The sequence below is a fragment of the Mirounga angustirostris genome, unplaced genomic scaffold (assembly GCF_029215605.1).
Source record: "Mirounga angustirostris isolate CCGP_5_RB_7025 unplaced genomic scaffold, mMirAng1.0.hap1 SCAF_11, whole genome shotgun sequence".
Taxonomy (NCBI): Eukaryota; Metazoa; Chordata; class Mammalia; order Carnivora; family Phocidae; genus Mirounga; species Mirounga angustirostris.
The window spans coordinates 126,005,486-126,031,018 of NW_026991719.1; the positions used below are offsets into that span (position 1 = coordinate 126,005,486).

At 63.9% G+C, this 25,533-nt stretch overlaps 1 protein-coding gene across 2 annotated transcripts; it reads right to left on the reverse strand.

Annotated features, from left to right (window-relative positions):
- Positions 1 to 218: 218 nt before the first annotated feature.
- On the reverse strand, positions 219 to 25,533 carry FLNA (filamin A). Of its 2 annotated transcripts, XM_064574744.1 has the most exons (48): positions 25,376 to 25,533; positions 21,846 to 22,333; positions 18,589 to 18,837; positions 18,393 to 18,490; positions 18,132 to 18,279; positions 17,494 to 17,612; positions 17,327 to 17,404; positions 17,066 to 17,228; positions 16,770 to 16,970; positions 16,114 to 16,251; positions 15,905 to 16,028; positions 15,675 to 15,811; positions 15,396 to 15,589; positions 15,126 to 15,239; positions 14,893 to 15,036; positions 14,100 to 14,223; positions 13,850 to 14,010; positions 13,674 to 13,764; positions 13,416 to 13,585; positions 13,030 to 13,147; positions 12,670 to 12,932; positions 11,880 to 12,477; positions 11,612 to 11,785; positions 11,367 to 11,529; positions 11,128 to 11,288; positions 10,868 to 11,038; positions 10,331 to 10,454; positions 10,082 to 10,238; positions 9,292 to 9,481; positions 9,113 to 9,136; positions 6,600 to 6,847; positions 6,412 to 6,507; positions 6,145 to 6,247; positions 5,918 to 6,058; positions 5,698 to 5,826; positions 5,333 to 5,506; positions 5,075 to 5,236; positions 4,777 to 4,980; positions 4,547 to 4,699; positions 4,332 to 4,454; positions 3,944 to 4,210; positions 3,659 to 3,796; positions 3,364 to 3,479; positions 2,706 to 2,838; positions 1,792 to 1,968; positions 1,393 to 1,611; positions 1,105 to 1,305; positions 219 to 725 (listed from the first exon to the last, which is right to left on the reverse strand). In XM_064574744.1, exons 2-48 carry the CDS (start codon positions 22,216 to 22,218, stop codon positions 538 to 540), a joined length of 7,941 nt encoding a protein of 2,646 aa, XP_064430814.1. In that variant the 5' UTR covers positions 22,219 to 22,333; positions 25,376 to 25,533; the 3' UTR covers positions 219 to 537. The 2 variants fall into 2 exon arrangements, with proteins under 2 accessions (XP_064430814.1, XP_064430815.1); XM_064574745.1 differs by lacking the exon at positions 9,113 to 9,136.

Consider the following 25,533-nt stretch of genomic DNA (forward strand, 5'->3'; position numbering starts at 1 on the left):
GTGGCCTGGGAAGAGCACACCGGTGTCAGGTCCTGTTCTGCTGTGCTATGCATCTCTCCCCTTCCATTGGTCTGAACCCACGAAGGCAGAGAACACTTGAGTGCCAGTGGGCCGGTGGGAGTTGGTGGGGGGGCGTGCACGGGTGGGGAAAAGCAGGAGCCCCTGGGTGCCAGGCCTGGAGATCTAGATGGCACCCTTGCAAGAAAGCTAGAGCCACCTCAGGAGAATGGAAGCAGAACTTTATTCTTCTCGGCTAGGGAAGAGAACTAGCGGGTGGTTGTGCATAGTACCCCATCCCTCACCCCTCCCAGAACCAAAGAAGATAGGCAGAGCCACCAAAGGGCTACCTCTGCTCGCCTCTCTCCTTTACCCAAGTGGAGGCAGGTGAGTGCAACGCAGGGCTGGGGTGGCTGCAGTGATGGGGTGGCCAGGGCCGGCCAGGGCTCCGGGGCTGAGGAGACCAGGGGGCTGCTCAGGTTGGGGGATGGGTGTGGGGCACGTCTCATCCTGGGAGCTGCCAGCTGGCAGAGGCAGAACTCAGGGGACCAGGACACGGTAGGGGCTGCCTGGGATGTGCTCATCGCCCCATTTGACCACCAGCGTGTACTCTCCCTTGTCCTTGAGCAGGTAAGACACACTGTAGAGCCGGCTGCCCACGTGCTTCACCAGGATCTCCTCGCAGGGTGTCCGGGGGCCATGCACCCCTACCAGCAGCATGTTGTTGCCTGGTGGGCAAGAGGCCTCAGTTCTAAGCCCCAAGTCTCCTCCCTTCAGCGGAGAATACGCTGACCCCTCTTTCTGTCTTCGTTTCCTCCCCATGCCGCCCCCATCTGTTGCGGGGTGACAGCCCTTCCTAAAGAGTTGCCAGCACCCCTGCTCCCTAGGCCAGTGTAGGAAAGTCCGGCTCCTCCCAAGCCACTTTCCTGAAGGGTAAAGATGGCAGGGAGCCCAGAGGGGAAGTGGCTTTAGAAGTGACCAGCATGCCTGCAAGGGCACTCCGGCCCCACCTAACCCCCTTCTTCCCATGTTCCCAGGCACTGGTCATCCCGTCTTCTCTCCGGCCTTGTCTTTTGGAGGGGCGGGGGCGGGGCCCGGGGCACCCACCTGCTTTGCTGCAGTCCACCGTGAAGCTGCTCTTTTGGCCCACGTAGGCCTTGCTCAGCCCCAGGCCCTTGGCCAGCACCTTGCTGGCATCAGTGGAACCTGCCAGGGCCCCATGCTGGGGGGCACTGGCAGTCTTGGTCAGGGAGTCCACAAACACGGACGATGTCTCATGGAGGCTGTGGTTGCTGACGAGACGGGGACCTGCAGGGCAGAGCTGGTTAGGGCGCTAAGAGATGGCCGGAGGGCAAGGCATTGGGCTGGGCACCAGCAGTCTGGTGCAAGACTCACCTGTGACTTTGGCCTTGAAGGGGCTGCCCCCAATGTGGTAGGGGCCACCATACTTGATGGAGATGAGGTAGCTGCCAGGTGCCATGGGAGTATAAGTGACCCGGTAGCCCTCAGGGCACTCCTGGCAATCCATCTTCACCTTGGAGGGCCCATCGATGGTTACTGACAGGGCACCCGCTCCAGCGTTGCTCGTGTTCACGATAAACTCAGCTGGGCTCCCTGGGGGCGTGGGAGGTCAGGAAGAGCTGGCCTGGACTGTTGCCCCAGCCCGTGACTCCCACCCCCCACCCCCCGGCATAGGCTTTGTCACCTCTGCATGCCTCCTGTTGTCACTGAGAACTTGGGGGAAGGGCCCCAGCAGCCGTGTCCACACACTGGAAGCTGCATCTGCTGACCTACCTGTGACCCCACCTTCTAGGCCAGCTCCATAGGCGGACACCAGGCCTGGGTCCCCTCCATGCCCAGGCTCCCCAACTCGGATCTTGAAGGGGCTCCCAGGAATGTGGGTGCCATTGAACTTGACGTCAATCAGGTAGACACCATTCTCCCGCGGGATGAAGCGTACAGCATACTTATCTGAGGAACAGAGGGGCACGCCGTGGGCGTGAGGTCCCTCCAAAACCGGGCAAGTGGCATCTGTGAGGAGGTTCCCCTGCCCGCCGGTCCAGCAGGTCACTTCTTCCAGGGACCACACTGGGCACCCACAGCCCGCACCCCAGACCTCCTGAAGCCTGAGATGCCCAAGCAGCTCACTGTTGGTGCTCATTTGGACGGAAATCTACGAGCAAAACACTTGCCTTGCCTCTCTGCCTCCCTAAACAGGTTACCACGAAGGCCTTAGCCTCCGCATGTGAACAGGGGCACCGAGGCAACAGGAACTTGAGGTCACGTGGCTGTGGAGGGGCAGGACCAGCTGTGAGACTAGTGGAATCGGCTGAACCGGCTCTTCTCACCTCCAGGCTGCCTCAGACCTATCTGGTAAGTGCCAGGCCCTGGCTAAGGAGTGGGCCAGCCCCGTGGCTAGACTTCGGGTGTCTCCTTCAGGAGACTGCATCGCACTGCCTGCAGCAGGCTTTCTCCTTCCTAGCAGCTGTGGCTTCTGAGCCAGAACCTCCCCGCCCCCCGGCCAAGGGCTTGGGTCACGAATGGGGGAAGGGTCGCCTGGCTGAGGGAGCCCCAGCGTTTGGGCCCTGCTTATGGAATCTGTACCTTCCTTCTGTACTCTGTCTGCTTCCAGCCAGCTGGGCAGGCCCGCTGCTCCCAGCAGGGCCAGGGAAGATGGGTGGGTGGCCCGGGCAGGGACAGGGCCTCACCTTGGTCGATCTCTGTGACATAGCACTCCTCCAGGGCTCCCGAGGGGCTGTGCACCTTAGCATCGATCGCCCCCTTGGCCCCATTCAGGCTGACTGCAAAAGAGGCTGGCTGGTTGACCTTTAGCCCTGACTCCTGGAAGCACAGCAGATGTGGTTAGACAGGGTGGCTGGGGCACGGGAGAGCAGGGCCCGAGCAGCAGGAAGGCCCCTGGGGTTACACTTACCCATCTGGCGTCCAATTTGGTTTAAAGAGGGAGAGCCACTGATTCTTGGGGACCGGTAAGCTACATGCACACGCCCCCGCCCCCAGATCCACACTCTGCGATCATACACACAGGCAGCAGGAACGGACGGCAGCCCTGCGCTGTGGGCAGCACTCAGCCCTGGCAGGCTATCCCTCTTTAAACCTCAGCCCTGTTCAAAGCCTTTAGACCTGAGACACGAGAAAAACTCCACACAGCGGCAGGGGTGCTTCTGCCAACCCCAAGCATGGGCTGCACCCGGCCAGAGCAGAGGCCCAGCAGCCAGAGCAGAGGCCCGGCGCCCCGAGCTGGGCTGGGCGGGTCCCTCGACACGAGGTCAAGGCCTGCTCTGGGCAGCGGCTCTGGTCTGGCCGGGCCCAGGAGCCCCAGGCAGGCGGTTTCTCTCAGTGCCTCACCTGAAGACTAGAAACAGTAAGGCGGCGGGCATCGCCAGACGGAGAAGCCACAGGTACTACGAAGGGGCTGTCGGGGATGTGTTCCTCGTTGAACTTGACCGAGACCTCGTAGTCACCTGGGCAGGGAGAGAGCACAGAGGGCATGCTGGAAGGCTCCTGTTTGTCGGTGTTTACACCTCCCACTTCCCACAAACAGCCTGGGTGGCCCTGGGACCTCAGGGTGGAGGGTGGGAGCAAGGTGGAGCTGTCCACACTCAGGGGCCGCTTCCCCCGACCCCAGCCAAGCTCTCGGTACCTGGCTCCTGGACCACATAAGCCACACCGCAGGAGCCGTCCTTGCGGTCCTCGAAGGAGATCTCAGCCTTGCTGGGGCCCTCAACAGCAATGGCCAGGCCCCCAGCACCAGCTTCCCTGGTCCAGATGCTAAATTCAGCTGTGGGAAAACAGGGTGTCCTCAGAGAGGGCCGCTATTCCAGCTTCAGTCCCCTCCAAGCATGGCTGACGGCAACATGGCTGCTAGCTACTTCCTCAAACCCACCCCAGCCCAGAAGAGCAAAAGCCTCGCAAGCAGCAGGCGTACCTGGCACTCCGGCTTCAGCCCTCTCCAGGCCAGGGCCTCCAGCACGGACTTTGTGGGCTCCCCCTTCCCCCAGGGGCCCCACAGTGAACTGGAAGGGGCTCCCAGGCACGTGCTGGCCCTTGTACTTGACGCTGACTGTGTGCATGCCCATCTCGGCAGGCACAAAGCGGATGCAGTAGGTGTGGTTCTCCCCTTCCACAATCTCGGCCTCGTGGCTCTTGCCTGATGGGCTGGTTACCTGGGCTGTCATGTCCTGGATGCTAATTTCTGCAGGTAGGGGGACAGCCCGGTGAGCAAGAGTCCTGCGCCCCACCCCTCTGCTTTGGGCCACCTGGGGCTGGCGCCCAGGACTCCCCACGGCCCCTCCCTGGCTCCCTACAGCTCCTACCAGGGATCTTCAGGCTGAGGTCGCAATGACTGCCAACATTGGCCACCGAAGGGGCCCGTCGCCGGCGTGTGATGCTCTCTTTCACCCGGCCCTCTCCTGTTACCTTCACAGAGAAGGGGCTGCCTGCAGGAAGAGAGCACAGCCCGCACATCGTACAGGTTATGTTTCTGCCGGCACAGGGGTGGGGGCAGCTCGGTCATGGTGACCACACTCACCAGGCACGTGCTGGTCAGCGAACTTGATGTTGATGATGTAGTTGCCAGGCTCTGTGGGGCAGTAGGTGACCCTGCATGTGCCATCCTCTAGGTCCTCTGTGTTGATGTCCACCTTGCTGGGGCCCTCAATGGACAAGCTAAGCCCGCCATAGCCTGTGGAAGGGACGCCGCTGAGCCAGGAGGGCCAAGCACAGGGCTCTTGCCCCAGCTGGTAGGCCACCACCACCTACCTGCATCACGGGTGTCAATGATAAACTCTGCAGGCTCAAACGTGTGGCCTTCATGGAGGCCCTGGCCTGAGACCCGCACGCGGCTGGCATCCCCAATCTCCGACTGGCTGATCACCACTGGGATGGGGCTGCTCGCCACGTGCTGGCCATTCTTCTTCACATGCACCAGGTGCTCCCCTGTCTCCTTGGGCACGAACGAGATCCCTGGGCACAGGGCGGGGCTGTCAGCTGGGGAAAGGCATGCCCTCCCCTCACAGCCTCCTTCCTTTCCAGAAGGCCCTGCCCCTCAACCTCTTACCCACGTGGCCATTGCGCAGTCGCTTCAGCAGACAGGGCTCCTCCCGGCCCGAGGGTGGCACGACCGTGGCCGTCAGCAGGCTGAGGTCCGTCTCGGAGATATTGATGGGGATGTCAGCGGCAGAGCCCACCTTCAGGTGGGACATGCGCATTGAGTCGTCACCTGCCAGGGGACAGTCACTTCATGTCCAGGTGCGGAGGGAGACTGTGCCCACCCCGCCACCTGCCCGCTTTTGTCAGTGCTCCCAGTGCCACCCACCTGTGACCCTGGCGGTGAAGGGGCTGCCCGGGATGTGCTGCTCGTTGTACTTGACCAGGATGCTGTAATCCCCGGGCAGCACGGGCAGATAGGACACGCTGCAGGTCCCATCTTGGTTGTCCGTGCAGCTGATTTCTGCTTTGGATGGGCCCTCGATGGCCAGGGACAAGCCCCCTAGAGAGAGTCATGGGTGAGGATGGGAACAGTGCGCCGGCGGGGAAAGAGACCCAGCAGGCAAGCAGAGGCCAGGGCGGCAGGGTGGGGAGCCGCATTCAGGGAGCATCTCCCTTGTGCCCAGCTTTCTACTGGATGAGGGCGGGCGTCCCTCAGCACGCAGGCAGGCTAAGAATAGAGCTGCCGCTCACCCTCTCCTGCATCCTTGGTATTCACGGTGAAGACAGCAGGCTTGTTCACCACTCCATGGCTGAGGCCAGGCCCATAGGCTGTGACGTGGCCGCAGTTGACGTAATCCACATAGAACTGCAGGGGGCTTCCTGAAGCAGGAAAAGGGGCCATGTGGAATGGGGCCTGGTGTCACCTCCCTAGGCTCCCCGCCCCCCGAACTCAGGCCGCTGCGAGGCGCACCTGGGATGTGCATGTGATCGTAGCGGATGTCCATCTCGTGCAGGCCAGCCTCACTGGGGGCATAGCGGACGGTCACGGTGCCGTCCTTGTTGTCGGTGATGGCTGGCTGTGCCACCTTGCCCGAGGGCATCCTCACCTCCCCTGCGGAGCAGTGGGGCCAGGGTCAGGGCACCTGCTGGCAAACCCTCGCCTCTCTGGCTCCCAAGCTCCTTCCTGCTCCCACTCACCCGTGATTTCGCCTTTCTTGATGGTGAAGGGGATGACAAGGTCGAAGGGCCTTAAGCTGGTCACATCCAACCCATTGACACCCATTAGGGGTCTCTCTGGGGCCTACAGTGGAGAGAGAGGGCCCAAGTGAGGGGCCGTAGGAGGGGAGGGAGTCCCAGGGGTCCGTCCTCACGCAGCAGGATGGGGCTTCACAGGACACCCCGCTGGCCAGCCCCCAAGTGTCCCCTCGGGCCAGGAGAGCCAGGACAAGGCAGCTGAGGCCGTACCCAGGTCTGCTGGCCACCCTGGGCATACGTGTAAGACGGGGCCAGTTGCTGAGGCCGAAGCGGGGGCTGTGCTGTGGGCTGATCCCCGGCTAGAGCCTGCAGAGCAACACAAAAGAGTTGCAGATTCTGGCGTCACACAGGGCAAGGGCAGGCTCCACCCAGACCCCTCAACCCTGGCCCCTCCTGACCGTCACTTGGAAAGGGCTGTTGGGCACGTGCTCGCCACCAAAGCGCACGCAGATGACATATTTGCCCGGCTGGGGGGCTGTGTAGAAGATGTCAAAGGTGCCATCCTCGTTCTCCACCACATCCACGTCCACCTCGGAGCCGTCGGGCGTGCACACGGTGCAGGTCACCTTCCCTTTGCCTGCTGCCTTGGTGTCAACAGTGATCACCGTCTCCTCCCCAATCTGGATGGTGGGGCCAATGCCAGCACCTGGTGGGGCAGGGCAGGTCCCCAAAGGGGGGCCGGTGTGTGAGCTCGGCACTTGAGCTGCTCCCATCTGCCTGCCACCCGCCCAGGCTTCTTATTGCCACCACCAAGCGCAGCCAGGCCTCCCCCGCCCCCCGCCCCAAGCTGGATCGGTGAGTGGTTTCTCAGAAGGCAGGAAAGGTTCCCCTGAGCTGCCTCAAGCCAGGGAGTCCTGTCTTGGGGATAGCCCTACATGGGAAAGGCCCGATGGGGGCACACAGGTGTCTGGGAGAAAGGAAGGGGCCCAGAGGCCCATGAGGCCGCCGCTACCGTCCGGACACGAGTGTTTGCCGCCACTTCCCCTGCCAACTTGGCCTCAGCCAGTGCTGTGGACCAACACCAGCACCCTGGCTGGGTGCACAGCAGCCTTCGTCCCTGCAGCCTGGCCCTGGACCCCAGTGCCGTGTGCAGATGCGGTGAGGCAGAGTCCTGCTGCAGCGTGGGGGGGGGGGGGGTTGTGACAGTTGCCTCCCACCTCCCAGGCCTGAAGGCGAAACTGGAGTTTCCTGACAACTGAGAACACTCGCTCAACCGGAGGCTGGTGGGGAGGGGCGGCCGGGTGCGGCCCGGCGCAGGCAGGGAGCCGGGAGCGGGGAAGCAGGGAGGCCGCGGGGGGTTAGCGCCCAAGCAGCACGCACAGCAGGCGGGGGGCAGCACCAGGGGAAAGAGGGACGGGAGGCCCAAGCCACAGCCACCGCCACTAGGTTGCAAGGGCAGAGCAGCTGAGCAGCCTCTAGGGCCCCAGAGTGCCCGAGGGGAGGGGGGGCAGTGACGTTATGGTTTGAGCTCAGCCGTGAAGGCCTGGGGGGCCGTGGGCTGCGAGGCCTGGCAGTGAGAGTGCTTGATGTGACCCACCGAGCCCACTCAAGGGCTGTTTAAGGGGCTTAAACCCCTGGCCGAGGGCTCCTGCGGCGCTAGGCTCCGTGCTGGCCTTCCATGGCTCACTTAAGCTCTAGACCTGGCCACCTGCTGCCCACCCTGCCCGGGGAGGCTTCGCCTCACAGCCACACCCATCCTGCCCAGCTCGTGATCTGGACCACCGCCCAGCTGGCGGCTGCTCACTTGGCCCGCCCGGTGCCTAGTGCATCAGCGGGTCTCGGCTGCTCCGTCCTCAGACTATGCCTCCCAAGTTGGCTCCCCACTCAAGCCGCACCGCCACCAACCTGGTCCAAGCCACCACTATGACTGATCCAGAGGTGACTTCGGCTCCCCTACTGGGCTCTTTGCCTCCATTCTGCACACAGTGGCCAGGTAAACTGAGACCACTCCTTTGGCCAAGTCTTGGCCGTGCCCCTGTCCCCATGGCCCTGTTCCCCTGCCCTAGGCACACATGCCTGTCCTCTCAGATCCTGGAGCCTATTCTACCAAGCCATTGGGCCCTCGTCCCGAGACTCTAGCCACCCTCCAAATCTTGTCCTGGCCACCTCACCCAAGCTCCAGGCCTGCAGCCTCCAGAGGCTCCCAGGTCAACTGTCACCTCTTACTGGCGTCCCTGGTGTCCCTGGCTGGGGCTAGAGCTCCCCTCCCATGCCCAAGCAGGAGAACCTCCATGCCTAAATAACGTCACTGCTGGGGGAGGGGGGTGGGGGGCAGGGGGAGGGAGGGAGGCAGGGAGGGCGGGCAGGCCGCCGAGTGCACTTTGGGGCTCTGAGGCTGGGCTGGGCCCTGCCCTGCTACCCGCCCAAGCAGTCGGACGCTGCTGCTCTTGCACTACCCGCCCCACCCGCTCATGCAGTCCGAACCTCCCCCGGCCTGGGGCCCAGACGCCCCTGGGAGATGGGGATGGAGGTCTGTGGATCTGGCCAGGGCCGGGGGACTCCCACTGCTGAGGGGAGACCCCCTGTCCCCTCAGCCCGTGCAGGAGCCCTTGCCACGGAAGGAGGAAGTGAGAAGGCAGGGCCTGCTGCCCGCCCCCGGGGCTTCCCCAGGGTGCCAAGATCCCCAGACCCCAGAGCCCCCAGTGGGGTGCTTTTCAGGATGCACCTCACCCCAAAGCTCTCAGCTGCAACCCGACGTCTCAGATGGGGAAACGGAGGCCCAGAGAGAGGGAGGGCCGGAGCACTCACGCTCTGCTCTGGAGGCCTCCCTGGGCCCTATCCCTCCAGCTTCCCCCCCTGTCCCTGCCAAGAGCTGCAGCTGGAACTGTCCTGGGAATCGGCACGGAAGAGGAAAAGGAAGCTGCCCTCTGGGCAGGAGGGGCATTGGGAGTGGCCCCAGCAAGCAGCTTACCTAGCCCGTGACCTCCGATTGACACTGAGGTGAGAGGGCAGAGAGCAAGGAGAAAGGTCAGGTGAGTCACTCAAGGGAGTGGCCCCCACTCCCACACGCCGCCCCAAGCAGCGAGCCCTTGCACACAGGCGCACCCCAGCCCCGTGCGGAGCGCCGCGGCCGCCGGCAGCCTGGCTCACCTGTGACCGTGCACTTGCTGGCGTCTCCGGTGGGCACGGCCCGGACGCGGTACGGGGAGAAGGGGATCTCGTCACCACCGTACTTGATCAGGATGGTGTAGCGGCCCGTCACGTCTGGCACATAAGCCACCGTGTACGTGCCATCGTGGTTGTCTTGGATGTGCGTCTTCTTGGGCTTACCCTCAGGGTCCTATGCGGCAGAGCACAGCGGAGGCCCAGGGTTACCTCAGACCCTCAGGAGGAGCAAACACCGGGGACCACGGCTGCAGGGACGGCCTCTGAGTCACTCAACCGCCCGGCGTCGTCAGTCCTTTCCTTGGCCACGGCCAGGATCCAGAAGGGAAGTCCCAAATGCCCCACGCGCCCCCCGCCCCCATGACAGGCAAGGGGCCGGGGAGCTTGTTGATGCCCATCCTGCTTTATCGCCATGACCACCTTGGCTCCCGGCCTCCGCCCCAGCGCCTGCTCCTGCACTAGCGGGAGCTCCCCCTGGAAGATCAAGGTCCCGTCCTCCTACATGACCCACGAGAACGTTACAGGTGGGCTGGTTGAGGCACCAAGGTCAGCAGTGAACAAGCGTGCACACGGGGAGGCCTGTGCCTGTCACCACCATCCTAGAGGCAGGGGACCTGGCCTCGCTGGCACGGCTCCTAAGGGAGACCACAGCCCCGGACTGGTCCACTCACCCTAGTCGCACACCCTATACCGCACGCCGCGTTGGCCTAGGCCCCTCTCGGCCCCCGCCTTCTCGGTGCCTAGAGCCGGGCAGCCACCCCGGCAGCCAGCTCACCGTGATCTGCACAGCCAGCAGGCCCTCTCCCGCGTCCTTCGCGTCAATGGTGAACTCCACGGGCAGGCTGGCGGGCACACCAGTAGTATTGAGCCCGGGGCCACTGGCCTTCACCTTGCTGGCATCATGCGTAGGCAGCACCTTGACCTTGAAGGGGCTGTTGGGCCGGGGTGATACAAGAATGGTCAGGAGGGCTTTTGGTGCTCAGCCCTGGTAACCTTCCCACAGGCAGGAGGCCCTGCCTCTTACCTGCGGGGCACCTCTTCCTCCCCGTACAGCACTGAGATGCTATAGGGCCCCTCCCGGCTGGGCACGTAGTTTACGGTCTGGGTGCCATCAGCGTTGTCCACGACGTCCACAGGCTCCACCAGGCCTGGTCCCCGTCCCAGAGAGAGACTCAGCCAGTTTCCCGGGTCCCCCAGCCCCACCATTCTGGACCACCCAGCTCAGCCCCCACCCCAGGTCTAGACCTTGCTTTGCCCTCGCCTGCCCCTCCCTGGGAATGGTCCTGAGCCCCTGTGACACCAGACACTAATCTGGGTGCCATCTTGGAGCCTTGCCCACCCTCCCTCCTGCCACATCTGCCCAGTGGCCAAGTCCCGTCTGTTCCACCTCCTGGTGGTCCTCTGTCCCTGGGCACTGGCTTCACTGTCACCCGAGGCTCCTCCATGAACTGCCTGAATACCTGTCCCAACCTCTGAGCGCTGCGCCTCCGGTCTCCTGCCCTAGCCTCCCCAGAGGACTGTGCTCTCCTGACCGCCCACTCCCAGGCACATGAACACTCACCTTTGGGCCCCTGCACTTTGACCTGCAGTGGGGCCACGCCAGCCTTGCTCGTGTCTACTTGGAAGGACTGGGGGAGGTTGGCCCGGACCATGCCAGGGCTCAGGCCAGGCCCAGAGCACTTGACTTTGGATGCATCGGTCACATCATGCACGGGGACCTTGAAAGGACTGCCTGCGGAGGGAACACGGATGGCAGCTGTGTGCGAGAGCCGAGGGCTGGCAAATGGCCCCAGACCAGCCCTAGCTGCCTCGCCTCCTCACCTGGGACTTGGTGGCCACCGTAGGTGACGTTAAGGCTGTAGGTGCCAGCCTCGTAGGGGGTATACTCGACCGAACAGCTGCCGTCCTTGTTGTCCATGCAGGACATCTTCGCCTCGGAGGGGCCCTCGACAGCCAGGCCCAGGCCCCCAGTGCCAGCTCCCCTGGTCCAAATGGATAGCCCATTATTTCCTGTGGTCCCAAGGCCCATCGCAGCCCCTGCGTCTCAGGCACTTGCTCACCTGGTCTCCACGGTGAACTTGTTGGGCTTGTTGGTGGTGCCGCTTTGGATACCTGGTCCGTGGACACGCACTCGGGAAGGGTCACAGCCCTCGGTCACAGGCACCTGGAACGGGCTGCTGGGCACGGGGCTGCCATCATAGGTCACGTCCACGGAGTGGAGTCCTGGAGGAGGGCAGGCTGGCTCAGGAGGAGCCCAGGCCACCCTGTGTCTCAAGGCCCGGCCCTTGGGAGCCCCAGCGCCTACCCTCCTCATACGGCGTGTACTCCACTTTGTAGGTGCCGTCGCCACAGTCCTGCACGTAGGTCTCGGTCAGGTTGCCTGAGGGGTTGGCCACACGAGCCTTGACGTGGGGCCCTCCGGTCTGAGTCAGAGCGCGGGCATCCACACTGAACTCAGTGGTAGCCTCTCGGAAGACACCTGCAGGGGCGGGCATGGGGAGGAGGCATGGGGCTCCAGGGGCCCGCGGGGCGCTGGCTTCCCTCTGCCCCCAGGGGCCGCGGTGGGGCCTCACCTTGGCCCTCGATCCCAGGCCCATAGCACTGGACGCCCGACGTGTCCACCGCAGGCTCCACCTGCAGCTTGCTGGGGAAGTTGGGCACAGGCTGGCCACCGTACTTGATGGTGACAGTGTAGGCCCCAGGGCAAAGCGGGATGTAGGTGATGGTGTGCGTGCCGTCACCGTGGTCCTGGATGTGCACCTCGGCCGGCAGCCCCGCCTCAGAGCAGATTTCGATGGTCAGCTCCGCGCTGCCTGCGCTTGAGCAGTCTACGTGGAACTGGCCCGCCTCCCCGGCCGTGGCCCGCTCCAAGCCGGGGCCTGAGCACTTGACTTTGGATGCGTCGAAGCAGGGAACCACGTGGGCCTTGAACGGGGAGCCGGGGATGTGGGTATCAGCGAAGAGGATGTTGATGTTGTAGTCCCCGGGTTCGGTGGGCACATAGGACACAGAGCATGTGCCATCCCCGTTGTCCAGGCACTCGAGCTGGGCCTCGCAGGGGCCCTCCACTGTCAGGCCCAGGCCGCCCATGCCGGCACCCTTGGTGTCGATGGTGAAGCGCGCAGGGGAGCCCGCGCTGCCCCCCTGCAGCCCTGGCCCAAATGCCTTCACCTGAGGGAAGAGGGACAGGTCAGGAGCCAAACCCGTGTCACCTCCCTGAGCCCTGACCCCCAGCCTGACCTCCCGTCCACCTGCTCCCCCACCAGCTAGGGGTCCGGGCAGGGCCACTGGTCATGAGGACAAAAATGAGGACAGGGGAGGGTGAGCCTGGAGAAGATGGGGGGGCCCCCATACCCCAATTACCTTGCTAGGCTTGGTGGGGGGCAGGGCCTCCACAGGAAAGGGGCTGCCAGGCACAGGCACCCCGTCGTAAGTCACCTCGACCTCATAGGGCCCCTCCTCCCGGGGCACAAAGCGCACCACGCTGTTGTCAGCCCCCAGGCCTGGCTCCACCTTGCAGGGCACTACTGTGCCCGAGGGGCCTGTGATCTTGGATGCCACTTTGCCTTGGCCACCAGCACCCTTCGATTTGACTGTGAACTCCTGATCTTTGCCGACATCCACCTCTGTTGAGATGACAGAACCAGGGAGAGAACTATGGCATCCAGCCGAGGCGGCCCCTGGGGCATCCTCAGTGACCGGGACAGTGCTCTGGTTACTTACTCTCTCCCAGGCCAGACACCTTGATCTTGCTGAGGTCTAGGCTTGGAGACACCCCCACCGAGAAGGGGCTCTTGGGGATGGGATCCCCTCCGTAAGTGACATTGATGCCCACTGGACCCTGGAGAGGGCACAGAAAGGCAGAGTCAGGAGTCAGGACCTTGGTCCCCCCGGCCTGTGTCTTCCCCACTTGGGCACGGGGGGAGGGTGAGAGAAACACTGGCTTTGCTCTCCCGCCCCCAGCCTTCCAAGCTGGCTCTCTCCCAGCGGGGAATCGAGAGTGCGTGGGGAGCCCTCTGGAGCAGCCCGCCCAGCCCACCACTCGAGGAAGCCCACACGCCCGGTAGGTTAGTTGAGGAGTGCAGCCGTTGGGAGGTCCGGGTAACTACCTGCTGCACGGGAGTGTACTTGACCGTGTAGGTGTTGTCGTGGTGGTCAATGATGTCCACATCGCGCACTGCGTCCCCCTTGGCCAGCCCTGAGAACTGGACGTCCAGCTTGCCTTTGCCAGCAGCTTTGGCATTGACCGTGAAGTGGGTGGGTTTGCCAAGCTCAACACCTGAGGAAACACGGTGGCCATGTAAGGGCACCTTGCCCCAGGCCTCCTTGTGGCCCCGACTGCCCCACAGGGTGCTGCTCATCCTCACCAGTGCGACTGAGGCCAGGGCCCTCAGCCTTCACCTTGCTGGCATCATGGGAGGGCTCCACCTTGACCCGGATGGGGCTGGTGGGCGTGGCCTGCAGGGGGTAGGAGGAGTAGGGCTCAGGGGACAGCAGTGCCCCAACACGCAGCACCGTTAGGGGCCGGGAGCACAGCACCCACCTGGTCAGCAAAGAGGACCATGATGGTGTAGCTGCCAGCCCCGCGCGGTGTGTACTTCACTGTGAAGGTGTCGTTGTCGTTACGGATGATGTCAAAGTCGATGTCGGCCTCAGTGGGGCCCACCACGCCAGGGGCACACTTGATGCCGATGCTGACGTCCCCTGCAGCGGGGGGTGGGAGCAGAGGCTGGGATCGCATCCGGACACCTCGCCCGCTCGCCCACCTGCCTGGGGCAGGCCCTTGCCCTTACCCTGGCCGGCCTCGGCGCAATCCACAGTGAAGTAGGTTGGCTCATGAGCCTTGAGCCCTGTCTTGGCTACTCCTGGACCATACACCTTGACCTTGTTCGGGTGGCTACCGGCTCCCACGTTTACCTGCAGGGCGCAGGGGCAAGTGCAAGGGCATGAGCGGCGTGGAGGAGGTCCAGGGCTTTTTCACGCACGGCCAACAGGCACACTAAATGGTACAGCCACCTCAGGAAGTAGTTTAGTGGTTCTTCAAATGATTAAACACCAAGTGGCACCTGGCACAGCAAGCCTACCCCGAGGTACCGACGCGCCGGGGAAGAGGAGATCGCTCATCCCCACAAGCGCTCGTCCTCGAACGTTCACGGTGGTGTTATTCACAGCGGCCAGATGGCGAAAAACCCATGGGGCCCATCCACACCACAGGCCATTGCTCTGGCGTGAGTGAAGAGGCGGGAAGCGCGGACTCGTGCTATGGTACGGGGGAGCCATGATGAAACGTGCTGCTGAGTGACAGCGACCCGATAGGAAGGCCACGTACTGCGTGCACACGCATGCACGGCAGCCGTCCGGAGTGGGCTTGCTCGGGCCTGGGGGAGGGGGCGTGCGGGGTAGAGGCTTTCTTTTCCGGATGAGGAAGACAGCCTAACCTTTGGCTGTGATCCTTGCCGCACACCCCTGAATGTACCCAAAACCATCGAGTTGTACACCTGGGGCGGGGGATCTGTACGGTCTGGGAGGTCTACCTAACGGAGCTGGATCGGGCACCCGAGGGAGATGGGCTACGGGGCTGCTCACCCGGAAGGGGCTGTTGGGAATGCTGACGCCGCCCCAGGACACCATGGCCGTGTGCTTCACCGGCTTCCTGGGCACGTACGAGCAGCTGTAAGTGCCATTGCCGTTGTCCTTGACTGCCGCCTCCACGGGGCATCCCTCGTTGTCCTGCGAAGTGGGCAAGGACGAGCAGCCCGCTGATGAGGGCCCAGGCCTGGGCACCCGCGCACCAACCCCACCACGGGTGGGCACCCCACCTGGACTTGGACCCGGAGACTGGCCTTCCCACCATGCTTGGCGTCCACCGTGAACTCTGCCGGCTTATTGACAGCCACGCCCGTCTTCTCCAGTCCAGGCCCACGTGCCTTCACCTGATGAGAGATGCCCCCCCCGATCTCAGGGGACCGAGTGCAAGGCCCCCAAGGACCCAGAGTGGCAGGAACACGCGGTCGGGGCCACCAGCACAGCCAGGCCTCCCCAAGTCCCCAGGCAGAGGCAGAAGGGGGCCGGCAGCACACGCCCTTTACCCTGTCTGGGTGGAAGTCCTGCGGCGCCTCGCGGATGTCGGCCATGAAGGGGCTGAGGCGGATGTCCTCGCTGTTGCACAGCACGTGCACGGCGTACTCGCCGGCCTCCTGGGGCCAGTAGCGCACGTCACAGGAGCCGTCGCCCTTGTCATCACACTCGATCCTGGCCTGCGATGGGCCCTCCACCGAGAAGCCTGACAATGGCCGCCAGTCGCATGAGCACCCTGGGGCCTCACTGCCCCCTGCCCCCGGATGCCCGCGCCACGGCCTGCAGCTCACCCAAGGTGCCGACGTCATCCCCGATGGCCTCCACCACAAAGTCGGCCGACTTGCCCACGACTCCGCCTTCCAGCCCGGGGCCCCAGGCCCGCACCTTCTGGTTGCCGCACTCCGTGCCCACCTTCACCTCAAAGGGACTGTGAAGAGAGCCACACAGGGGAGCGCTGAGGGCCCAGCACGGGGGGAGAAGCGTGCCGCCTGGGCTCTGAGGGCTCTGCCCGGGGCCTCACCTGCGCCCGATGTTCTGGCCACCCCACGTGATGGTGACAGTGTACGTGCCGGGGACCAGGGGGTAATACTCGAAGCCATAGACGCCATCCCCCAGGTCCTTCTGCTTCACACGCTCCTCGCCCTCTGCCCAAGACAAGGGAGGGCCTCAGGCCTGGCCAGCAGCGGTCCTGAGGCCGCCACCACCCATCCCAGCCGTGGCCCAACTTACTGGGCCCCTTCACAGTGACCTTCAGCTCTCCGCTGCCGGCGCCCTTTGTGTACACCTTGAAGTCCGCAGTCTCCTTCACCCGCATACCCTTGGGCTGGAGGCCACGGCCAACGGCACGGCAGGCGCCCGGGTTACAGGCTGCGGGGAAAGGGCCAGCTAAGCCACCGGGAGCTGGCACTGGGTGACCCCTACCCGTCCCTCCCACAGGGCTGGGCCGCCAGAATCTGGCGGTCCCTCGGAACGTGGTCCCACAAGACGGGTGAAGGACATGCAGGAAAGAACGATGACCCCAGGACCTGTAGGCCAGGCCTCCTCCCAGCAATTCCACACCAGCCGCCAGCAGCCCCCCGCCCCCCGCCCAGCCCGCCCCCTCCCAGAGGAAGACAGATCCAAGTACCGTGGACCCCGTGGGCAGAGCAGAGAGCAGCAGGTTTCTAAACAGCTGGAGCGAGCTCTTCTGAAGGTGAAAGCGTGGAGAAGAGAGACGGAGAAGGGCGAGAGGAGGAGGAGGAAGGGCCCCAGCAGGGGAGGAAAGAGAGCCCAGACAGTGGAAGCATAGAGGCCCAGGGTGCCGGGGCTAGGGCTGGAGTGAGTCTCGCCCGGAGGGAGGCCCAGTCTACAGCGCCCCCACTTGGGGGCGGCTGGGACCGGCCTACCTTGGCCAACAGTGACAGTGTAGGGGCTTCGAGGGACGGGCACACCGGCGAAGGTGACGTGCACCGTGTGGACGCCCTCCACAGTGGGCTGGTAGCTGCAGCGGTACGTGCTGTCGCCCCGGGCCTCCAGCTGAGGCTCCACGGTGCCCTTCTGGCCCGCAGGGTCCTGGATCACAACCTCCACCTCGCCCGTGCCAGCCCCTGCCACAGCGTAACCGCAGCTTAGCTCCCGGCCCGCTGCCGGCCCCCCGCCGCTCTCCCCTCACACCTGCCAGCCTCAGCAGCGCCCTCCTCACCTGCTGTGAAGATCTCAAAGTAGGTGGTCTTGTTGGCGATGTTGCCACTGGGCTCCAGGCCAGGGCCCTGGGCGGTCACTTTGCTCGCATCACCCTGGGACTTGTCCACATACACCTCGAAGGGACTCTTGGCGATGTGCTGACCGGCAAAGAGCACGGTGACCTGTGCCCAGGAGGGGCAGACCGTGAGGGCAGGGGCAGGGCCTTCCAGCCACCGCCTCCCCCACCAGCCTCCCCTTGGGCTGAGGGCTGAGGGCTCACCTTGTGAGTCCCCGTCACTTCGGGGACGTACCAGACAGAGAAGGTACGGTTCTTGTCATTATTGGCAGTCACCTTTGCCTGTGGCGGGAAGGAGCCCAATGAGGCCCTGCTCTGAACGGAGGCACCGCCGTGCCGTGCCCTGCCCGCCTGCTTGACGGTGGCCCTACCTCTTCCTGGTGGCCGGCTGGGTCCTCCACGTACACCAGCACCTCTCCCTGGCCAGCACTTCTGGTCTCCACGGTGAATTCTGCACGCTTCTTCACCATGTTGCCTGTGGGCTCGATGCCTGCCAGGCAGGGTCCGGGAGCTCTGAGCCAGCCCGTAGGGCTGCCTCCTCACCCCAGCGCACCTCCCCCTTCGGGCCCAGCGTCCTTCCCTGCCGTCACCCTGTCAGGAATGCTCTGAACCGGGCGAGCTGATGGCAGGTAAACCCTGGCCCAGCACACAGAGCCTGGCCTCGTGCCCCAGCTTCATTCTTGCTGTGGGACAGGCCTGGGTCTGTTTTCTGGCACTCTCGCTCGGGTTTGCCTGAGCCCTAGCTCCTGTGCAGTACCCTGGCTGGGTTTTGTCTCTGTTGAGTCACGCGCCGGGTCGTGCCTCCCTGACCACACTCCACCTTGCGGTGACGCCTCAGGGGGAGGACCTTCTAGCCAAGTGGCCAGTTTTGACCAGCCCTGACCCATTCGTTTGACTCGGAGGGGGCATTTGATAACCTAGCCCCCATGTAACCGAAGAGTTCCCAAGACCTCCAAGTCCTGCAGGGATGAGGTCAGCACGCAGAGCATCCCCTGCCCGACTTCCTCACCTGGCCCATAGGCTCGGGCTTTCTTTGGGTTTAGTTTGGGCCGCAGGGGAGCTCCTGGCTTCAGCTTGGCCTTAGGGAACTGGGACAGGTAGGTCATGACGGAGTGCTCGTCCACATTGGGATCCACGATTTCCTCGGGTGTGATCACCTATCACAGATGGCAGACAGAAGCCATGTGACCTCCAAGCGTCAAGTCCCTGGCATGTGACACATCTCCCCACGGGGACCACAAGCTCCCAGATGGCCGCAGGCAGGGGGTACCTGAGGGATGCCCAGCCAATCATCAGCCTGCTGCATGGCCTCCCTCGCATTGTTCACGGGCTTGCTGGCATCCCAGGAGTCCCAGTCAGGGCATAGGCCTGCGGCACAAGGAAGGCTGTGAGTTGGAGGGAGGTGCCCCCAGGGCCCCCTGGCAGGGTGTCTCCTCCACCCCGCCCCCCACTCCCTCACCCCTCACCTGGGGCACAGCTGTCGACGAGGGCACCCAGGGCCCTGCCGCTCTGCCAGTCCCGGCTGAAGTTGGTGATGGGCAGCTGCGGCAGCTTATTCTGAATCCAGCCCAGGAGCCGCTGCTTAGGCGTCTGCTTCTTGGCTTCCTCATCCTCCTCCTCATCCCACATGGGCATGGAGATGGAGTAGTGCAGGATCAGGGTCCAGATGAGGCCCAAGATCAGCTTCAGGTTCCCATCCACGATGGCCTTGCTGTCTGTGAGGAAAGCGAGTGGCAGTGCTGAGCAGGCAGGGGCCCGAGTGCGCACGCATGCAGCCTCAGGCCACTCCCAGGCAGCGGGGTGTGGCAGCAAGGGGTCCCTGGGGAGGAGGCCGAGGCTCCCCGACGGGGTGGCATGCGGGTCCTGCCCTCTCTGCTCAGGGTCTCTGTCGGGCGTAAAGGAGATGAAAGCAACTTCTGGGGAGGGGGGAGACGCGCCACATTGACACGTGGTGACGATACAGCTCAATGAGGAGTGTTGCTGGAAGCCCTTTGGACGGTGGGGCGGGGGGCGGCAGAGGCAGGACAGACAACAGACCCAGGCTGCAGACAGGACCCAGGGCGGCCTCTGGAGGGGCCCTTCCCCCAAAGGTGCTTTGCAGCTGCCCAGCTCCAGGGGGTCTCCAGGGAATTGGGCAGGAGGAGCAGTGTGGCCCCAGCAGGCCGAGAGAGGAGACCCCTGACCTGACCCTGGAGGGGAGGGGGGGTGGAGCCGGGGTGGAGGAAGAGGAAGGCTGGCCAGTGGGGCAGTTGGGAAAGCAAACCGTTGCCTCAGGGTGGGTGGGTGGGCCCAGGGCCCAGGGCCGCAGCAGGCAGGGGAAGTAGAGGCGTTGGGCAAGGACCCTTTGAGTGGAGGATGTGAGCCCCACCCCCACTTCCTCGGTTTGCCCCCACCCTCCACAGACCCAAACTGGGAGCAGGCCTGGGGAGGGTGGGGGTGAGGACAAAGGAGCCAGTGGTTGAGCTGCGTGCCAGCCAGGGTGATGGGCAGGACACATTCCAGAGACCCCCTCAGCCAGCAAGGAGAAAGGCAGAACTGATGAGCCTGGGCGGGGCACCCAGGGCCCCAGCTTGGGAGCTGGGGTGGCAGAAGCCATGGGTGGGGTCCCTGAGTCCTGCTGCCTCAGCAGAGCTCGCCCGCCGCCTGCCCTCCTCACCACCTAACGGGGCACTGGGCCTCAGGCGGGTGGCTGCCAAGCTCACCACAGGGGAAGTGGTTAGGGCGGGCACCTAGCGCCCTGTCACCATGGCAACCCCTCCAGGCTCTGGGCCCCACCCAAGGCACTTCTGGGTCGCAGCTTCCTAAGGGTGGGGCCCTGAAAGGGGGAGGGCTTTCTAAGAGCCACTGGAGTCCTGCACCCCCCCGTCAAAATCAAGAGAAAATACTTGTCTGATGAGTCAACTCGAGGGTGGGAAGAAGGGGATGGACACCACCAAAAGGGCCATCAATGGTAGGCAGCCTGAATCCAGCAGGCAGGACCTCGAGGACTGGCTGAGCCACTCAAAGCAGAGCAGCCTCCCCGCTCCCAGACTGCGGCTGGTCCCAAGCTCTGCACTACTGCCTTGCGCTGTCCCCAAATAGCAGGCGGGGCTGGTAGAGAAGGGGCCTCAGGCTAGAGGTGATTGGAAGGTTCAGAGAAGACCAAGGGCACAGGACCAGCCAGAGAGCTTCCTAGCCGGCCCCCTCCTCCAGAGTCCTACTGTGACTTGGGACACACAAGGCCAAGCTCATCAGCCTGAGTGGGTTGGGCTGGGCCCTCCCCCTGGTCCACAGGAGGCCAGCCTAAGCCCTCCTCATCCCCCTGACAAAAGAGGGAGGGAAGAGAACCAGGGCCCAGGGTTGGGAGACAGCCTGGTTGGATGGCCCCGCCCCATCCCACCCCCTTTCCCCAGCCCCCGGGCTAGCCTGCCCCCTCCCTCCCCTAATCACTGCTGCTTTCCAACATTTTTTTGCCTTATATGGCAAAGCTCTGGGAACTAGGCCTGCTCCAGCCAGCTCACTAGAGGAGTAGAAGGGAGGAGGGAGGAGGAGACCCCCCCTAGACAGCTGGGGTGTGGCCTGCCTCCCCACATCCGGTTGCCCCCCCACCCAAGACTCAGAGATGACTCAGCTTGGCTAGACTGAGGCTGGGACTGAGGGGTGGGCCTCAGCCTCAACTGGCATTCCAAAGAAAGAGGTGGGACCCTGGAGACCTGCCCTCTGAGTGGCTGGGGGCGCCTGAGTCCTGTGTCCCTCAGACTCGCAGGCTCAGCAAGGCTCATGGCTTTAGGGACAACTGGAAGAACTGTAAAGAAAAGAAAGCGCTCCTCCTCCCGCGGGAACACACTACCCCCGAGTCACCAGTTCCGGTGCAGGTCCCTGAATGGCCTGCATCTTGAGAAGAGCCTGGGATGCTGCAGTAGGTCCAGTCAATGCCAACCTCACCAGCCCAGTGACACGGACACTGGGTTGGCGGTGAGCCCAGTGCACGCTGGAGTACCTCCCAACCAGCTCGTGCATTCTAGATGCAGAAAAGCAAGTCCTACATGGAAGCAAGAGTTTGGCGCAAGCTCAGCAGTAACTTGGTGTTTAAGTGGACTACAAACCAGCTCCCTTCAGTGGCCACCTCATCTCAAGTACCCTTTTCCTAGCTATGGTCCTCTCTGGCCAGAAGTTTCTCGAGGGGAGATCTAAACTGGGGGTTGGAGCCATCTCCAGTGGAAGGACCCATCTCCCAGGGCCCAAAACAGCCAAGAGCCCTAGACAATGGGACTCACAAGCTCCAACACCCCGTTTAGGAACTACAGGAGGGTCTGAAGGCCAGAGAGCCCTTCCCAAACTGCTGAAGGGAGTGGGGTGGGTGGAGAGCTCGGGACTTCCCCCTCCTCAAGGATGGGGCACTGGGCGCAGGGCCAGAGCCTGGCCAGTGCCCGCCTTCCGCAGGCCCTCTCCCACGGCGGGTGCAGTGGCGGGGGCGCGGCCTGCGGAGGATGTGAGCTCAGCCTGGGCGCGGGCCAGCCGGGGTGCGGCGGGCGGGGGCGCGTAGCGGTCTGCACGCCCGGCCAGCCTGCCAGCGCGCCTTTGTTCTCGAGGCCTGCGTGTTGGAGCCTGGCGGCCCTGGGGGCAGCGCGGGGGCTGGGGGGACGTAGCGGGGAGGGGCTGGCCCAGGAGAGAGGGGAGGATGCGTGGAGCCCCCGCCCTCAACCTCGACCTCCCGTGCCACGGGAGCGACCCACGCCCTCACCGATGGACACGAGCTTGATGCTCTCACGGTCCAGGAACTCGAGCGCCACGGACACGTTCTCGAGCTGCATCTGGCGGAAGGTGGGCCTCTGGTTGTGCTTGCGGTGCATCTTCTTCTGGCTGAGCACCTCCAGCAGCGCGATGAGCCGCAGCCCATCGCTCAGGTCCGTCTGCAGGTTGGCGATGCGCTTGCTCACGCACTTCAGGTGCTCGTTGCACCAGCGCGTGAACGTGTTCTGCTGGATCTTCTTCCACGGCGCGTCCTCTGCCAGGTCCTTCTCGGTGGCTGGCATCTCGGCGTCTCGCGCGTCGGCACCGCCGCCCGGAGCCGCGCCTGCCGCGCTCTGGCCCGCCCGGGAGTGGGAGCTACTCATTTTGAGGCGCGAGGAGCTGAGGGGCGGTGCTGCCGCCTAGGCGAGGGGACGGCCCTTTAATTAAAGTTGCAGGCACCTCCGCGCTCACAGGGCGAGGCAGGCAGCGGGGATTGTGCTGCGGAGAGAACGAGCCCTTTAAATGCGGGCGGGGGGGGCGGCCGCGCCGGTTCAGTGGGGGCGGAGCCACAGTGGGGCGGGGTTGTGGGTGGGGCTTCGGGCCGCACCCGCCCCGCCCCGCCCCGCCCGTCGGAATGCCCTCTTCAGCCCCCAGTCCTGGCAGTTCGGACCCAACCCCAAGGCTCCGGGGAGGGTCGTTGGGCCCTGAATGGGTCAAGGCGCACCCTAGCCCCGTGGCCTTGCACCAGCACTGCAGGAAATGCTGCAGCAAGGAAAGGCTGAGCAGCCTCTGGCGCTGGACCACTTGGCCTCCAGCAGGCACGCCATAGAAGGGACTTTCCTTCTCCAAGGCCCCTGCGGAGGAGTGGGGGGTGTTGTTCCTAGTCCCTGAGTCACGTGGGCTCCGACTCGTCCCCGCAGCCCCAGCAGCCCCAGCAGCCCCCGCCGCCCTCTCCCTACCCCGGACTCCTGCGCCTGGGGCTCCCCGGCCGCACCCTGGCCGGCCGCCCCTGCCGCAGCGGGAAGGGACCCGACCCCAAGAGCGGGCCCTTGGAGAGCGCGGCTCCCGGGCCGGGCGCCGCCGCGAGCGAGCGCTTTGCGCGCGTGCCCCATGCCAGGGAAGCAGCCGCCTCAGACCCCCGGTGCCAGGCCCGCCTTCCCGCTCTACACGGCCCTGGCCTGCGCACCTGCGCCCGCCCGCGCCCGCCATCCCACCGGTCCCCACCGCCTCCCTCCCTCCCCACTCCACCCGGGAGGAAATGGGGCACTGGGCCAGGAGGCCGCCAGCACTCCAGGAGCAAGCAGTCTTGCAAGGGACTGGGCGTGCCAGTGGGCACTGGCAGAGGGCCCAGTGAGGCGTGCAGACAGCGAGTGTGTGCCTGACCCACCATGCCGTCCACCTGGGGTGCTGGGGGTTTCCTCTCCTGTTGCAGTGCCTCCCCCAATGGCCCCAGGAGGCAGCCTGGCAGGGGGCGCGGGAGAGAGGGAGTCTTCCAGACCCGGAGGGCCTGCTCAGGAGTTCCAGTAAGGCTTGGCAGGCTCTGAGTACCTGGGTCTGGGTGGGCTTCCAGGACCCGTGGCAGTGCAGAGGGGGCCCCGAAGGACAGGGGTCCAGGGTACTGATGTGGGTGAACCATGGGAGGTTGCAAGGGCAATGGGGAGCTATTCACTCAAAATCAAGTTTCTGGTAGATAACTCTGGAGACAGTGGGGAGGCTGCTGTGGGGAGACCAACCAGCAAAGGCACAGAGAGGCAAGAGGCGTGTTGGGGACGCTCACTGCCACCCTCTTCAGTCAAGAACAGTCAGCCTACCAGGGCTTCATCCCAAGTGGACTCAGTCCTCCCAGTCCTATTTACCTCCCCTCTGCAGGATGTTCCCTTCTTTACGTCTTTCGAGGAAGGCATGTCTCTTTCTTCTACTTGCTTGTTAGATTGAACTTGAGACTAGCAGTGAGTTATCTAATAAAGACCAGTGGAAGAGGCAGCCCGGGGTCAGCCAGCATGTCATGCCCAAATATGGCTGACTCTGCAGTAGCCCTGGGCGTCTGCATTACCCACAGTGGGGCTGCAGTTCCAGTCAGCATCTCCCCTGCCCTCCAGCATGCTTACTTTGGGGCTGCCTGTCACCCCATTGGTTTTTCCAGTCTGAGGCCCACCTTGTGTGCACTCTTCCCCCTCCTGACCACTTTCAGACACACCTGCACAAAACACACAATGGTGTCTGGGAACTGGGGTGGAAATGGGAGCAGGAGCCATAAAGAGGGAACCCACACGGACCTCTCCCTACACAGGATCCATTCAGGACGAAATGAGATTTCTGGTCCGTCCCCCTGCCCCACTGGAAAGCAAGTTCCCAAGGACAGACAGAATTACAGTAAGAACTGATTTTCTCTTTACTAAAGTGCCATTGACTGGGTCATCTGTGTTCCTTCAGTAACCTTCAGAAACCAGGGAAACTAAGTCACAGTAACTGATCAGTAGTCAGCCCCAGCAGAAAGGGGGACAGAAGCTGGGTATCCTGGCTTCCAGTCCTAGGCTTTCCCTATTTGGGGGCGACAAGGTAGGTGGGTGTAGAGGGGTTTTGTCCCCAGGAAGCATAGTATGGCCACCAGATGGCGCCCCATCCCAAAGCCCCCAGATCGGGCAGTCCTTGGAAACCAAAATCCAGCTCTTTCATATTTTCCCTTATTTGGAGTAGATTCTTGGATGTTAGACACACCCCGCCCCCCACCCCACCCCAGGCCCTCAGACCCCAGGCCAGGCCCTCCTACAGGGGCGCTTCGGCTGGTGAAGAAAGCTGCAAAATGGCACGGTGAGAAGAGACCTGGTCTGGAAGGGCAAGTCCAGGTGCAGCAGGTGAGGACACTGATTTCCTGAGCTTCCACCCTGACCGTGTGGCCTGGAGCACATGCAGGTGGACCTGCCAGTGGACTTCACCTACTTTTCCGGGACCCAGCTGGCAAGGGAATCTGGGGATGTTGCTGCTCACATCCTGACTGGCGGTGAACATCCAGCTCGGAGCCAACCTGGGACAGGGCCCAGCCGCGGAATCTGGCCCATAGGAGGAGCCCCTAGCCTTCGGTGCCCGGCCACACCCCTGCCCCAGCCCCCATGGAGCGCAACAGCCCCGGAACCAGCTCCCCCGCGCCCAAGGCAGCTGGTGCCAGCGAGGAACCCACTGCTGCCTTTCCAGGGGCCATACTGGCTGCAAATTGCCCTTCTTCTAGGTGGCCACTCACTCTCAGCCCACACAATGTCCTGCTGTCGGGGGCCCTTCTTCCCCCGACAATAATGCAGTGGCTAGCACACTGAGTGCCCACTTGGCCCATGTCCTGCCAAACACTCAAGGCACCCTCTCTCTGAGGGACCCCTGTGGCCTAGGGCTCCCACCACCCTGGGCACAGATACACACTCGCAAGTAAACTAGGGAAGGCAGCCCCTGGGCACCGCACTCCCAAGTTCGTGAGTCCCAGCTGCTCCTTCGTCACCCCGGTTCCCGGTCCGCAAGCTGCGCGGTGACCGTCTCGCGCGGAGGCCTCACCTGCTGTCCCTGCGGGCGGCCCGCGACTGCGGGGGTGGCGCCGGATTCGCCTTTGCGCCCGCGCCCGGCGCCTCGGGGTTCCGCTGGCGTCCGCTGAGCGCCGCGCGCCTCCACGCGAATGGGCCACCGCTGCCCGCCTTCTTTTTGGCCGCACCCCC